Source organism: Apteryx mantelli, chromosome 3, assembly GCF_036417845.1.
Source record: "Apteryx mantelli isolate bAptMan1 chromosome 3, bAptMan1.hap1, whole genome shotgun sequence".
Classification (NCBI taxonomy): Eukaryota; Metazoa; Chordata; class Aves; order Apterygiformes; family Apterygidae; genus Apteryx; species Apteryx mantelli.
Genome location: NC_089980.1, coordinates 59,302,554 through 59,318,821, shown reverse-complemented (window position 1 = coordinate 59,318,821; position 16,268 = coordinate 59,302,554). Strand labels below are relative to the sequence as shown.

At 43.2% G+C, this 16,268-nt stretch overlaps 1 protein-coding gene across 1 annotated transcript in view; it reads right to left on the bottom strand.

The window, feature by feature from the left end:
* RPS6KA2 (ribosomal protein S6 kinase A2) overlaps positions 1–8,424 on the bottom strand; it is a 331,815-nt gene extending 323,391 nt beyond the window's left edge. Inside the window, exons 1-2 of the mRNA XM_067294741.1 lie at positions 8,362–8,424; positions 4,808–4,852 (exon numbers count right to left, since the gene is read on the bottom strand). Of these exons, the coding sequence (XP_067150842.1) occupies positions 4,808–4,852; positions 8,362–8,424 (108 nt within the window). The remainder of the gene's footprint in view (positions 1–4,807; positions 4,853–8,361) is intronic.
* Positions 8,425–16,268: the final 7,844 nt, after the last annotated feature.

Below are 16,268 nucleotides of genomic sequence, written 5' to 3'. Positions count from 1 at the left end.
ACATCTTCACACAAGTAGAAGCCGCCTCATGTTCACAGGCCCTAGTCCTCACGTGGGACTTTTCCTCCCTTCAGCAAATCCCAGGGTGGTTAAATACAACATGGCACAAGCAATCCAGGTTTCTGGAGTGCATTGACAATTTCATAACACAGGTGACTGAGGAGTCAATGAGAGGACATGCTCTGCTGGACCTGATCTTTACAAATAAGGAAGAACTGGTCAGGGATGTGAAGGGCAGGGGCAGTCTTGACTACAGCGACCATGAGATGGTGCAGTTCAGAATCCTGCAAGGAGGGAACAAAAAGCAGGATTGCAACCCATGGCTTCAGAAGAGCAGACTTTGGCCTGTTCAGGGATCTGCTTGGAAGAATCCCATGGAAGACTGTCCTGGAGAGAAGAGGGGTCCAAGAGAACTCGTTTCAAGGATAAGCTCCTCCAAGTGCAAGAATGGTCCATCCCAACAAGCAGAAAATCAAGCAAAGACAACAGGAGGCCAGCAGGGATGAACAAGGAGCTCCTGATTAAATTCAAACATTAAAATAAAGTGTAAAAGAAGTAGAAGCACAGATAGCTGACCAGGAGAAAAACAGAACAACCATCCTAGCATGCAGGGATGGTGTTTGGAAAGCCAAAGTCCACCTGCAGTTGAATCTGGCAAGGAATGCAAAGGGCATCAAGAAGGGCTTCTGCAGGCGTATCAGCCACAACAAGTCTAGGGAATATGTGGGCCCACTGCTGAATGAGGCAGAGGGCCTGATGACAACAGACACAGAAAAGGCAGAGGTACTCGATGCCTTCTTCATCTCAGTCTTATTTGGTAAGACCAGCCTTCAGGAATCCCAGGCCCCCAAGACCAGGGGAAAAGTCTGGAGCAAGGAAAACTTACTCTTGGTGAAGGAAGAGCAGCTTAAGGAACACTTAAACAAATTGGGCATACAGAAGTCCATGGGACCTGATCGGATGCACCTGCAAGCGCTGAGGAAGCTGCCAATGTCATTGCAAGGCCACTCTCAATCATCTTTGAAAGGTCGTGGTGACCGAGGAGGCTCCTGAGGACTGGAAGAAATCAAAAGTCACTCCTATCTTCAAGAGGGGCAAGAAGGTGGGTCCAGGGAACTACAGGCCAGTCAGCCTCACTTCAATCCCTGGGAAGGTGATTGAGCACCTAATCCTCATGGAAAACATTTTCAGGCATATGAAGGACAAGAAGGCGATTAGGAATAGACAGTGTAGATTTGCAAAGGGGAAAATCATGCTTAACTAACCTGATAACCTTCAATGATGAGATGATGGGCTTGGTGGATAAGGGCGGGGGGGAACAGTGTATATGGTCAACTTTAGCAAGGCTTGTCACACTGTCTCCCATAATATCCACACACCAGACAAGCTGATGAAGTATGGACTAGATAAGTGGTCAGTGAGGTGGACCGAAAACTGGCTGAACGGCCAGGCTTAGAGGGTTTTGATCAGCAGCATGAAGTCCAGCTGGAGGCAAATCACTAGTGGCATCCCCCGCAGGTTGATACTGGGGTCAATCTTGTTTACCTCATCACTAACGAGCTGAATGACAGGACAGAGTGCACCCTCAGCAAGTTTACAGACAATACAAAAACCTGGAGGAGTGGCTGATACACCTGATGGTTGCACTGCCATTCAGAGGGACCTCAAAAGACTGGAGAAGTGGGCCAACAGGAACCTCATGAAGTTCAGCAAAAGGAAGTGTAAGAGTCCTGTACCTGGGTAGGAATAACCCCATGCACCAATACAGGCTGGGAGCTGACCAGCTGGAGAGCAGCTTTGCAGAAAAGGACCTGGGGGACAGTAAGTTGAACACTGGCCTGCAATGCACCCTCACAGCAGAGAAAACCAACAGCATCCTGGACTGCACTTGGAAGAGCATTGCCAGCAGGTCTAGGAAAGTGATCCTTCCCCTCTACTCATCATTGGGGAGACTACATCTGGAGCACTGGTCCCAGTTCTGGGCTCAGCCATACAAGAGAAAGACGTACATACTGGAGCAAGTACAGTGAAGATGATTAAGGGATAGAAGCATCTGACATAGAAGGGGGAGGCTGAGACAGCCGGGATTGTTTCGCCTGGAAAACAGAAGGCTCGGGGGAATCTGATCAATGTTTAGAAATATCTGATGTGGGCCTGTAAAGAAGCTGGAGCCAGACTCTTCTCAGTGGTGCTCAGTGACAGAACAAGAGGCAAGGGGCACACACTGAAACACAGGAAATTCCATCTAAACATCAGAAAAGCCTTTTTCTACACTGTGAGGGTGACTGAACACTGGAACAGGTTGTCCAGAGAGGTTGTGCAGTCTCCATCTTTGTAGATATTCAAAACCTGAGTGGAAACAGTTCTGAGCAACCTGCTGTAGCTGACCTGGCTCTGAACAGGGGGGTTGGACCAGACAATCTCCAGAGATCCCTTCCAGCCTCAGGTCTTCTATGCTATGAGTATATCCATCATCAGCATGATAACAGTAACACTAGAGTAACAAACCAAGTTTTCACTGCTGTGGAAGGTTTTCGTGCTCTCCTCGCTACAATTACTCAACATAGTAAGCTTCTGAATGCTGCTAATGTTAATGTTTCCTGATAAAATCGGCTTTGGGTTTGGGCACAGCATAGCCACCACCAAAAAACAAAACACACAGACATCCCTCCAAAATCCCACAGTCCTTTTCTACAAGACTACTACAGCTACAAGCAAGCTTCATAGAAATAAAGTGGTGGCTGCTGCTGACCAAGCCAGGCAAAAGCTGAAATACCACAATGCAGCAGAGTAAGGGTGAAAATCAGTTTTTCTTATTGTATTTGTCTGTTGAACCTCTGTAGTGAGAATACATTTGGGAAAGTTTCAAGTGACATGCCAGGGCACTTTTACGTTGGACATTGATATTTCACTATCAATGATGATTTGTTAGTGGCGCATGTTTTATAATGTACAATTACAGCAGGTTATTGCTTGGTCAGACATAAGTACACCCCTCCCATTTGGAATACAGACACTGAAATTGCCTTGTTGAGGCAGCAGCAGAAGTACAAAAAGCTGGAGGTAATTTCAGATACTAAAGAGCAAACTATAACAGACAAAGCAGTAAATACATCCAAAAATGAGGGAATGTAGGACTGAGGCATCTAAGTAGTAATGAGAATTACATACAACACATTTTCTGCAAAAATTAAAGCTTCAGAATTATATGACATATCCTTAATGAAAGTTAACCAGGTTAAACTCATTTAGGAAATGAAGGCTAATCTTTGCAAACAAAAATAAGAAAATCCACCTAAATCCAGTAGCCCACAAAACAAATTCAGACTTAGCAACATTCTCAAAGAATAAAGTGATAAGCCTGGTGACATGCACTTAATTTCAGTCCCAAGCCATTTGAATAGTAATTTGTTGATATCTTTTTAAGAATAGAAAGGGGGCAGGGGGGAGGAGGGGGAAGCTTGCCTTTGGAAGTTGTGTCCATTTCAGAGCTCAAACCTAAGACTTTTTCCCCACTTTCCATCATTAGGGGGTTAAAACTATTCCTTTAAGATAACAGAAAGTAATGAAAACTTATCCATCACTGAAAACCAAACATGGCAAAGATAAAACAGGAAATTTTAAGGAATAAGAGATACTGGGAAACTTAGCATGTTAAAAGGTGGCAATTTAGTCAAAAAATAATTTCTTTTGAAGCACTCTCCCAGCACAAATTTTAACAATTGATAAGATCTCCTGTTTACCGCTTCAAACCCTCTCTGTGAGAAATAGTAATTTATGGATCAGAATCACATCAGTCTGCAGCCTCCCTTCAGGCCCAAGGAGAGCTGCAGTTTCCTTCACTTTTCAAGAAAAGAAAGTCTCCAGTGAGCTTTCAAGTACCGTTACACCATGTCAACATTAGAAGAAGCCCAGCAGCAGCTTATCCAGCACAATGTTATTTTAAGAGGGACCACTGTGATCTGTCATTAAGAAAAAGGGTGGTTCCCAAGCAGCTTCCCAATTTTCAGAAGTGAACACCCCAAATGTGTATGAAACATCTGGCAAGGGGGCACAGGAGCAAGTTTCAAGTCCATTTTGCTAAGGTACTGGAGATTGCTTACTCCCCTCAAACCATCAGCAGCACTACCTTTTACCGACACCTGTAGTCAGCAGCAGCCATTTCTGTAATCAAGACAAGTTTCACCCTCAGCCCCATCATAATTAATGTTTTTGTTCTTACGTGGTTTGGATCATCATACTGCCTTCTATCTCTTCTATTTGGCATTTAAGCTCTTTGAGGCAAAAACCGTTTTTCTTCTATTCTTTTAGAAAATTAGCACAATAGTAAAATGCTACAATAATAATCAATTAGACTTGCAAGAAAGTTAACTCAGTCTAGTGAATGAACAGGAAAGAATTCAAAATCTTATAGTATTTAAGGTTAATTCATCAGGTACAATTCACTGCTACTTATGCAAGCATTTTTATGATGACCACTACTCTTTCTGAGGCCATTACACGGTCTTCTCTACAGCAAAAGTAAAGGCCTAGAAAAGTTTTCTATTTTTTCTTGGAAAACTATCAGTAGAAGAGTAATACCTGTAAAACAAAGTTCCCTAACCTCCAGCTGAACAACTCCATTTTTGATTTTTAACTTGACAGTGTAATAAGAGACCAAAAAAGCAGGTTCTTTTTGCATCTTCAGGGCTTGAAGCATGTGGAAAGAAGCGCTAGAGACATTTTATTTCCATAAAGGGAGAAGATATTATCATCACACAAATATTAGAAAGTGATTAACAAATACATAGATTACGCATAGATTTACCTCTTTTATAGGTTCTTCATCCAGGGTAGCATCTTCCACCACAGGCTAGTGAACACAGAAGAGAAAAGAGGGGAAAAAACATCTCATAAATATAGTTTATTAGAACAAATAGAGTTCCAACCCAAATTCTAGTGCAAAATGGAATCAGTTTACTTTTAGTCAATAAAGTCACTCCAGACTTGCACTACTGCAGTAGGCATGTTTAATTATTCACACTTAGTGCAGGTTACAACCTTTGAATTTAGGAATATCTGCTTTCTCTAATAGATATGAAACTAAGACAAAGCTATACACTATTTGCTGAATCAGTACATGACTTTTATTCAGTTGTTAGCGGCTTAAAAATTTGCATTTACTTTTCATCTGCTAAAAGAAACAGTTTCTTTAAAGAAAGAGCACATAGAAGAAAGAGTACTATTACACAAAATTGCTGATGAATAGTCAAAATCATGTTTGTCAATAGAAATTGCACAAGAACAAATGAAACAAGATTATTCATGAATAAACTAAATGAAGAATTGGAACAACATTTCTTGTTGAGGAAAAGAGAATATATGTATACTTCAGGCCAGATTTTCCAAACACTCAACTCCCTTTTCAGACACTGTAATTTTAATGGGTGCTCAACTGAAATCTACTAAGTTGTGAACCATTTGGGAAAGGGGTAGAAAGATTACTTCAAGCTTGATCCTGTAGCCCTTCCTTCAGGAAATATTCCCAAGGCTGTAATTCACTACCCATCCATCCAAATTGAGAGGGATCAATAACTTTGCCCAAGCACAGAGGAATTCCAGAGCCATTAAGTGTCCCAATTTCCTTGCTTACTTGTCAGACACAATTAATGCCCTCCAGAGTCAACAGGTGAAGGATGTAGAATTTTGCTCTAATCTTTCCTTGTGAACATATAATACAGAACACGCCCTCCCTGCACTCCTTACAGAGGAATTGATTTACTATAAATGCTGTCCTTAATATTTGCAAATCATTCACCTGAGTCATGCACAGCCACTCATAAAAGCATCTATTTTAAAAGGGTTTTTGGCATTAAAGGCAGGAGAGGAGGAGGTCCATATGTGTAAGAGAAAGAAACCCGTCTCCCTCCTTGTCTACTAATCTACCAACTGTGAAAAGCTTCAGTGAAAAAGAACAACTTGCAGACAATCACGAAAACATTTTATCCCACACAGATTCAGAGCCCATGACAGCTCCCTAGAAGTAGTCCATTCACTTGTGTTTAAGCTGCATTTAGCCTAGTTAAAAAACAAATGTCATCACTGTTTGAAAAGAAGAATGGTCTTTGCAGATAACAGGCCACAAGAAATTGAATTAATTTCATATACCTAAACTAAATTGGAGCAAACAGTGCTTTAGGAATTCTATCTACAGCATGATTTAAAGGGTTATAAGTTATAACATATGTTTAATATGTTTAAAGATAGCAGTAAATACAAAGAACAAATGGTGCTCTATCTAAACTCCAAAAGTTTATACCTATCATTCTTTAATCCTCTCTAAATTCTTTTAGAGTGAAATCTTGCATCAAGAGTGACAGAACCAACTGTGTAGCTCGTAACTATAGTATTCTTTAAAGCAGGACGGGGCAGGGGGTGTGTGGAAAGAGCAGAAATCAAACACCTTATTAACCAGCTCTGTAAAGGGTCAGTTAAACTTGGTAAGGAGAGCCACACCCTCTCTTCAGTTTAACTGGAAGAAAGGCCTAATTCTCCTCTGCCAACAAGAGAGGTGACAATAGAAAGCTATTGTCCCAAGCAATGGACACTGGGCTTCAGGGCAGAGCTGAAAGCTTCACCTATGATCCAGGGAGGTTTTCCCAGGGGCTGCTGGCAGACAGGTCAATCAGAACACTGACTTAAGTGTTTTCTGTCTGGATCAGAAAGAAAAATACTGGACAGGCACAAAGTGGAAACTGATTTTAGGAGAGAAGGAAGGAGGAAGAAAGAGAGCAAGTATGCATATGCAACTTACTCAGATACTCTGCTCAATGGAAAGGCAGACTTTGTTTTTTGGCAAAGGAAAGCATCATTTTCATGCTCTCCAGCAGAAAACTGTTTACAATAAATATAGTGTTACAGAAGAGGGACCTGATGCATATTGTTCAGTCAATTTCCTGGTGAGGGGACTTGTATAAGGAATAAGCTAACTGTTTAAACAGTCAGAAACAATATGTTGTTACCTAGATATAGCATGTTTGTTAGCACAGGTTTCTTGCATTACACAAATCAGAGCAAGTGACAGCATTTAAAAGTAAATTACACAACAAACCTTTCCAAGTCCCCCAAGCTCCTTCCTGATGTAGAGACCCAGAATGAGCTATAGTGATATAATACATTACAGTACCAACTTTTGTGTCATCTTTAATGTCTTTAAATTAATGCTGTGAAATGAAACCTTTTCCAGAGTTCAGCAACTCCTTTTCTGAGACACAAGTTTGTGTCCCCTGTAACCTGGCTGTTTAAGTTATATTTAAAAAAAAAAAAAAAAGTTTAATAGAACTCTGATCAAATCAAAAGTTTTAAGCATAAGTGAAAATTAATGTTAAAAAACAAACCCCAAAAACCCCACACCTCACAGATTTCACTCATCTGTTTACATCACCCGTTACAAAAATGTACTTTGTACTGGAAATAATTGACCAAAACCACATAATTTTTATTGCATTACTCAAGAGCCCCAGAATTACTCAGGAACCCCCTGTGTCTCTATTTGTACAAAGACAAGAAGATGATACTTTTCTTGACATAAGTAAGAGAATCTTAAATTGCAGATAATGAAAGCTCTACAAGACAAATACAATGAGCCTATATCATACAGTAGCCAGCTAGTTCTTACAGCCTTATGCGTTTCCAGCATGATCCTGAAAGCATAGTCTTGTGCTTAGACATAATAGAGAGGGTCTGACATGCTCTAGTTTTGTGCTGATGTTAGAACAAATGTAAGGAAGCTCAGAATTAAAATCTAATCTGATTTTAAGATTAGTAGTTTAAGTAGGAGAGAAGCAGCCCCCCCCCCCCCAAAAAAAATCAAACCTAGTTGACCAGAGAACTATCCTAGCCTCAAATTAGAGATTACATGGGCTTACATTTAAATATTAAGTGAATTCTACTCGGTCTGTTCTGCAGGTTTCCCTCCGTTTTACATGCTATCGCTTAAAGCGGCCTCAAATCCCTCGAGTACAATTCCGATTCAAACTCGTTAGAAGGAGAGGTCTAGAAAGAAACCGGCATCAACCAGCCCCTGCAGCGGTGCCTGGGAGCGGGGCCGTCGGAGCCGTTAGAGCCGTTGCCGACTGCGCCACCCGTCCGCAGGGCGCGGAGCACCCCCGCGGCGCCCTGCGCTTCAGCAGCCACCTCGGGCTTCGGGAACAACAGGTGTCTCGGCCTCGCCTCTGCCCCCGCTCCCGGTATTTACCGGAGGGGATGAGGGACACTAGTTACGCCCGATTTCATGACATCTGAAACAGCCCCGAGGCGATTTCTCCCCGCGGGAAGGGAGGCTGGCAGCCCCCCTCCCCTCCCCGGCCCGGCCCCGCTCACCTCCGTCTCCATGGGCTCCACCTCGATCCTCTTCCATAGCTCCAGTAAGTGGGCAATCGGCATGCTGGACTACTTCTGGCAGAAGCTGAGGAGCGAGATAAAATAGAGCAAGAGCGCGCAGGTTACAGAGGGAAAAGAGAGAGGGACGCGGAGGTGCGCGGGGACCCCCCCGCCCCAGGACCCTCCGCCCGCTCGGCAAAATGGCTCCCTGCGTGGCTGCCAAGACCGGGGGAGCCCGGCGCGGAGGGCGCCGCTCCCGCAGCCAAGCCGAGCCGAGCCGCCGCCGCCGCGCACTCCCGGAGCCGCACGTCCCCGTTCCCGCCGCCCTCCTTCGCTTTCAAACGAGGGGCGAAAGTTGAGCGCGAGGATGCGGCGGGCGCTGCTATAGCAACGGCGCCGGGCGGCAGCGCCGTGGCAGCGGCCGGCCGCGGCGAGCCGCGACCCGCGGGGCCCGGCCAGGCCCAGCCGAGCCGCCCCGCCGGCACTACCCGGCTCGTACCCACCTCTCCCCCTCAAATATCCCACCGCGGGCGCGGGAGAGAGGCCACCTCTCCTGAGGGCGCGGCGAGGGCGGTGCTGCGCCGCGGGGGCCGCCCCGCCCCGCAGCGCCGAGCACCCCCACCCCCATCCCCCCCCCCCCCCCCCCGGTGGCGGTAACCGGAGCACCGCCCGCCAGCCCGGAGCAGCGGGGAAAATACATAGAAAATAATGCATATGGTGTATTCTGTATATATAGAATGTATACTGTATGTGTGGGCATAGGTACATGCACACGTGCATATATATATATATATATATATATATGCACACACACACGTTTTTTTCCCCCCCAATTCAAAGAGTGAATATGAGAATGCAGACAAAGGCTAGTTGAAGTTTCCCTAACCTAATATTAATCTAGTCTTATGCCCCCCCCAAAAAAAAAAACAACACACACAAGATTAACATTTTTACTCTGTGACTAATACACCGGTGCTGGGACTTGGAGTAAAGCCTACCTGTTCAGATGCCATTTCCCTCTCATTTAGCACTCGTGACCTATTATAACTTCAGTACAACTAAGACAACTCATTGCACTAGGTACCTAGCCCTAGAGACCACAATTTATACAGTAGATGTGAGTTATGATTCTAGTCAAACTGAGGATAAAACAAGCAAGTTTCTTTTTCCTGGTAACTTTATGGTCATGTCCTGAAAAAGATTGCTGCTAAAATAAGTCACTGCTGTTCAAAGAACCATTTCAGAACAAATAGTGTGCAAAGTGAGTTTTTCTTCAGTTCCATGCTTAAAAAGCCATGGTTTATTTCCATAGCAGCAGTGCTGTACAAATTCGGTGCAAAATTTAGTGAACAATAAAAAACCCTCTGCCAGTCTATAAAAGGAATGTTTAAGCAATGTTCTTCCACCACCTCTGTTTTAGCTCCCTCAAACACTATAACATGAATAAGCTTTCCTTCAAGTCTAAATGACAAGCAGAGTTGGGAGAGATGGTCAAAAATTCAGTGACCATTAAAAAATAAATAAATTAATAAAAATAATCAGAGGTTAGCAAGAGCCACAAACAGAGCTGTGTGTTTGGGTATTGCTGCAAGAATGCTGTCTTTTAATTCTGGAGTAGGGTATGAACACTTTTCTTGACATCTGTGCCAACACTGAACTAACAACTTGTAACACCACTTATGCAGCTTCATCTGCTTTACAGATTGAGCAATTAGATATCTAGATTATGGGATTTACTCAACACTTGCTGAAAGGGGAAGAAAAAAAAAAAGGGGGGAAAAAACATAATGGGAGTGATGTAAAAATCACATACCAGGCACATACCTGAAACCAGAAGCTGCAGCTGTTATACATTCCCTGGCTCTTGTTGTCTGTCCCTGCTTCTCCCCCAGCAACATGTGACAGCAACAGAGATATTTACTGCCTTGTACCCAGTGCTCAAGGCTGCCAATAGTTGGGAGGCCACAGCCAAGATCAACTACAACATGAGCTGGGGGCACAAACCCCACTTGCTCTGCAAAACCCAAAGGTCTTCATTGATCAGATGGACAAGTGTTCCCGAAGAAGATATACAAAGACTGTGTTTGACAATATCAGATGTGTTAACTTGATTTTAAGAACTCTGTATTTATCTCTTACAGGATTGCTTTTTAGCCTTTGGGACGCAAGACTTGGATGCCACAGGCCAAGAGCAATAGCAAAGCATCTACAACAGCAAGAAACTGGGTAAGTGGGCCATGCCCAGATAATCCTAGGAGAGGCAAATCAAGGCAATAAGTCTGAGACGTCTGCATTTGCAGTCAAGTTAAAAACATGTGCATGTAGAGCTGGTGCTTTTACAACTGTTGCTAGCAAATTATTCTAACTCCTCAGACCTGCAATTACACCTTTCCCTAAATATTTAATCTATAACCAAATCAGGACGTTAAAACCAACACATTTCTGGACCTGTTCAGTTAGTCTGAAGATATATGAGGTAGAACATACAGAAAAGACTGAATGATGGGACCTTACTGTTCCTTTAGCATACGTGCTTTTGTTATAAGTGTAACATAATGCTGTAGTATCCTAGAGTAGTTTCACTGAATTCAGCAGTACTAAAAGATGAACTGGGTCTAATATAAGTGTCAAAATTTATTGAACTAACCAAAACACGTATATTCCCCCTCAACCAAAAAGCAGATTTTTCTTAAGCTGAGGTTGAAAAACTATTTCAAATAGTGTGGTTTTCTGTCCTGTCTTTCCCTTTATCTTGCTACATTTACACTGAACTTTGTGGAATTCCTTCGATTAAAGATTTTGTGATAACAAGGTCTCCTTCATTGATAAGGATACTGTTTTTCTTGGCAATTTATGTATTCTGTTAGAATCTTTATACACAGGAAAAACATTTTTAGATGTCCGCAAGCTTAAAATTCCTAAGTATTTGACAAAAGAAGTTCTCCCATTTTAGAAAAGGGCATTTGATATAATTAAGAAGAACTCGAAATGGAGGTTAATCATGCAGTGCTACAAATAATTGTCATGTTCATTCCAGTAGCATCTAACGGACAGCCAGGATTGGCTTTATTTTTTTTTCCCCTCTCTTCATGAAGAGTAGTGGAAAATCTGTACCTCCCTGCCCAAATCCTTATGGCCCATTTACAAGCATATTGTGTGGGAAAAGGAACTGAATGCTGTAGAATTATGAGCAGTACACTTCCAAAAATATTGCATTAAGAGGGGGGGATAAAGAAATAGAAGGAAAAGGAGAGGAGAGGACATATGGAACATAGTGGAGACAGAAAATACGCAAGGGAGAAGATGGAAGTTTGAAGCAATTGATCCCTGAAAACAAGAGAATTCTGGCTGGAGCAAGAAGTCATGATAAGTAGTGGTTATGGTTTTTTTCATTTTTTTCCCTTTTTTTTTTTTTAAAGGAAAGGATAGTTAACCACATTCACAGTTTAGTAACAGAAGTAATATTTGCAGATATGCTACCTAGGTCAAGAATTGCAAGAGGATTAATTTAAAAATGCTTTTATACTCTTGAAACAAGTTATCTCTTGTGTAACAAAGCACAGGACTACTTACATGGTGGTTTTTAATCTATTTTTACCTGTCTCCTGAGTACTAGCTAATGGCTGCTGCCAGATGCAGAATTGGGGATTAGACATGTCAGTATCTGTGGAGGAAAAAGGATGAGCAGGGAGGCACTGCGGGGCGGAACATGGGAAGGTCGTAACGGGCGGAGCACTGCTGCCGGAAAAGAAGGCGGGGCTTTACAGCATTATAAAAGAGCAGGACACGCTTCATTAAACGCCATTTTGCCACTCCTCATATTGGTGTCTGTGTGGTGATGGTCCGGGGTCTGGGGGAAGGCCCCGTGCCTCCTCGGTAAGAACGAGAACGGTAACAAGTATCCTGCTGTGTTATGGTAACTCCTACACTGTCAGGAGATATATAAGCAAAGAAGAAAATTTCTGAAGAGCATTGCCTATAAATTGCGTCAAGATACTTGACACTAATGATTTACACCTCCACTGCTTTGTGAAAGAGTAAAGTACTATTTCCCATTTGATACATGGAAGGGAAGAGATGCAGAGAAATATTATTTTTCTGTCAGTAGCTTAACAACACTACTAGGCTCCTAAGTTTAGTGTTTGGTTCTTGCCAAAACTCATGCATTTATCCACACACACTACATCTTTGCTCAAAGCTTGAGCTGGATAGCCTGGCAGAAAAGGTTATCTGAAGCCAGAACATTGCTGAAGCTTGTACCACTTACACAGTAGGGCCAGCAAAATTCCCTAGTGCCTCGAATCCTTCAAGGGCTTTCCCAAGATCTCCCTCTGCGTGGTTGTTTTTTGTTTTTGTTTTTTTTAAGCTCAGTCAGGTCTCAACCAAAGCGAAGCCTCCTTTCCTGCATGCAGCCTTCTGGGTCAAGGCTGACACTCACCTGCCCGTTCAGCTGTAGGACCATGCCAACAAAACTCAGACTTCAGGCCGAGTATCTTTCAGGCACACAGCAGCTATAGGAAACACTTTCTTAAAAGATGGATTGTCCCGAGTGCCAACACCAGGAAAAGGCCAGTTCTCTGAAGTGTCAATAGCATTGTACAAGGAGGGGAAAAAAAACCCACAGATTGCTAGGTGCAAAGAAATAACAGTCTCCTCCTCTCAGATGTTGCACTAGAGAACATCCAGTCATTTAAGGGCATTATCTGTCTGGTGGCATTCTTGGCTGCCGAAGCACCCCTAAAAAAAAGCATGAATGCTCAAATACAAAAGGCTCAACCATTGACCGCTACTGTGATCTCCAAAGCAACAAGACTACACACTGAAATGGGTGATGAAGTTTCTCCAAAGCATGCCTAGGAGTTAAATAAGAGCAAAGTAGGAGCAGAGTGCAACCAACATTTTCTGCAGACTACTTAAGACAGTTTCCTGAAGCATGAAAAAAGACTTACTTTGGTCCTTTCCAATGACTGCTGCTGCATACTGGAGCCAAAAAGGGTGAACCTCATGAGGCAGAAGGAATTCTGATCCCTACACACACAGATTTCAGGCAAGAAGCTACCTTTTAACTCCCTTACTCTGTAGCGTATTTGTACCTGTGGGTTTTGCACATGTATTGTCCTCTGTGGTATACAGGCACAGATTTAGAAGGAGCACAGAAAGGTTTAAGCACACTTAAACAGCTCTTAAAAATCTATCAGCTGACAGTAAAGGGTTGGCATAAACTGTAGGAAAACAACACAGAAGACCTTCTGATGAAGGCCCGTTAGCTAAAGGATCAGCCGCTGCCTGCTATGAAGGCAACACTGCAGTCAGTACACAGTGGCAAGATGTAGTACACAGAGCCAGGCCATGCATAAGAACCACCACAACTGCAAGTGGAGATGTCTGATCACCTCCCAGGCATCGTAAAGGACTAGCACAGCTCTGCATCCATCACATATGGGTCCATCAACAGCCTCTCTGGTTCACCATAAAATGCAGCCTTCTGGCAAGAAAGTAGAAAGCAAGACCGTAGTCCTGTATTAGCCCCAATCTGTCACTACACCATCCCAATTATGACAGGCAAATGAAAGAAATATGCTGTATATGACTTGTTTTCTATAATCTATGCAGTCCAACACTGCTCAGATGTAATTAAGCCTGTATTATATGGATAAAATCCTGTACTGGATGGGTAAATGTCAAGTGCCAGAAGTAAGCTAGGGAAAGCAGAGCACTTTTTAAACTGTACAGGAACCATGCATCACTCTATACATGAGGGAAGGTCTTAGTTGACAGTGCCTTTTTGTCTTTATACCAAAATCATCAGAAGCTGCTCTTCCTGATTGAAAGCAAGCAAACAAACAAAATCCCCCACAATTTTTTTCCCCCCTGAGAGCAGATGTTGAAATGTTTTAGCTCATTACTAAAACAAAATGACTACATTGCCTCAGCAGAAGCTGTCTTTGTTCAGTGCCTCATCATTAACTACTTCAAGTTCAGTACTTGCAGGTTCACCATCACTTGTGGAGAACACGGAGAGAAGCACAAAGCAGCACTTACACATTATTAAGCAAGCAAGGCACAGGGGAAATGTTGCTTACTCCAACACAAGAGGGATCCCTAGCATTGATGAAACAATTTATTATTGAATTGTAAAGTGGCAGCTCAAAACATGGTAGTGCAGAGACTGCAAGTATACACCTTATTCTCTGCACCAGTTACTAGCCTGGTCACATGTAAGGAGCCCCCAAAAGGAACTGGTGGCAGATGCACTAGGGTATTCAGTTGCAAAGTAGTGTGCAGCTTAACATTTTCATTTTAAAATCCTCTCCACTGTACCTCCTTCTGAAATATGAAATGCTGAGCATCAGAGAGAAGATCTAGTTAATTCTTAACCTTTGCAATGCTCTAGCTTGCCCATCTGTGTTTAATGAGGTCTAGTCTGAATATTAAAGTCTATTTTAGAGGGCAGCAATGGTAAACAGTCTCCTTCAGTTTAAAGAGTGCAAGAGACTCACATTACTAACCAACTTGGTGGCCCTGCAGAATAGGGAGGAAGTTGACTAGGAACTATGGAAAGAAGAACATCTTTCACATTATTCCCTGTTAATTATTTGCTTCAGACTGCGGGTACTTAGCACGTCATATATTTTTCAGTTCTCAATATTACTGAATAGTTGAATACTGAAAGAATTACATTGGACAACAGAAAACATAGATCAGATATCTGGAGTAGGCCAACCCCTTCACTACAGACATGGCTGAACCAAAGTCCAAATAGCCTGGGCAGGCTAGCACCAACCAGCTAGCCCAGCAGAAGTTCTGCTGTGTTCCTGCCCTGCACCATCAGTTTAGCTTAGGTACAGTGTTGGGCCTGGCCGCCTTGCGGTCCGTGTGCCTATGAGCCAAAGCATAGCACTGGGACAAGCACAAAGTCATGCTGCATGGGATCAGCCAAGGTCTATCTCAGCTGCACACTCCACTTGAGTGCCACCCCACTAAACCAGATGCTGGCTGGTCTCTCTGAGACAAACTCAGATATCTGCACCATGTTTGGGCTGGTGGGCCCACAGAGTGGGAAGACCTCAGCTGATTTGCTGCTATTTTGAACAACATCCATCACAGCTTGTTAGCTTTCTTGGCATGCGAGGACTAAATCACTTCCAGAGCTGAGCTGCCCAACACAGGATAGTCTGATTTGACAGATTGACTGATTTGACCTAAAATGAAATTAAGGGACTCCACAGCAAATATGCTGACTTTCAGAAGCATTCAGTCAAGTAAATTTTTTACACAGCAATCCCCTGTGCAAGCTTCTGGTATATTCCCCATTAAGGTGACACTCCTTGTTACACTGGAAAACCCCAGGTAAACAGGTTCAGCGGTTCAAAAATCAGCCAAGGTGAACACTTTTCTGCTGTAAAAAGCTAGAGTAATTTTTGTGACTATTCCTCCTTCATGCTTTCAGGTCACAAGTACAGAAAAGACTGTTTTCCTCAAAATACATTGCATAACTTTTCTAGGAGCATCTCAAATTATGGAAGTGCAGAGACTCCAAAGACACACCCCCATCTCTGCACCAGTTACTATTGCAGCAGTGACAACTTGGCTGAGCAAAGGAGCTTCTGTTCTGTTGCTGCATGCGGCCACTTCTGTCAGAGGCAGAACAGCTTGAATACAGTGGCTTGAGTCAAGCTGGATCAAGGCTTCTCAGCTACTTTGGCACAGCTTGAGCATTTGCTGCAGCCAAAACAAGGGGATAGGAAGGGGGAAGAAGGACAATTACTGTGTCCACAGTTTGGGGTTAGAAGAATTAACTTGAATGTGATAGAGCAACTTAGTTGGGGGAGCGGGGAGGGGGGGAAAGCATTTGAGCCAGGGGATCCCTTCACTTACCCTGTCTTCCCTGCTGATTCAGTGTCAGA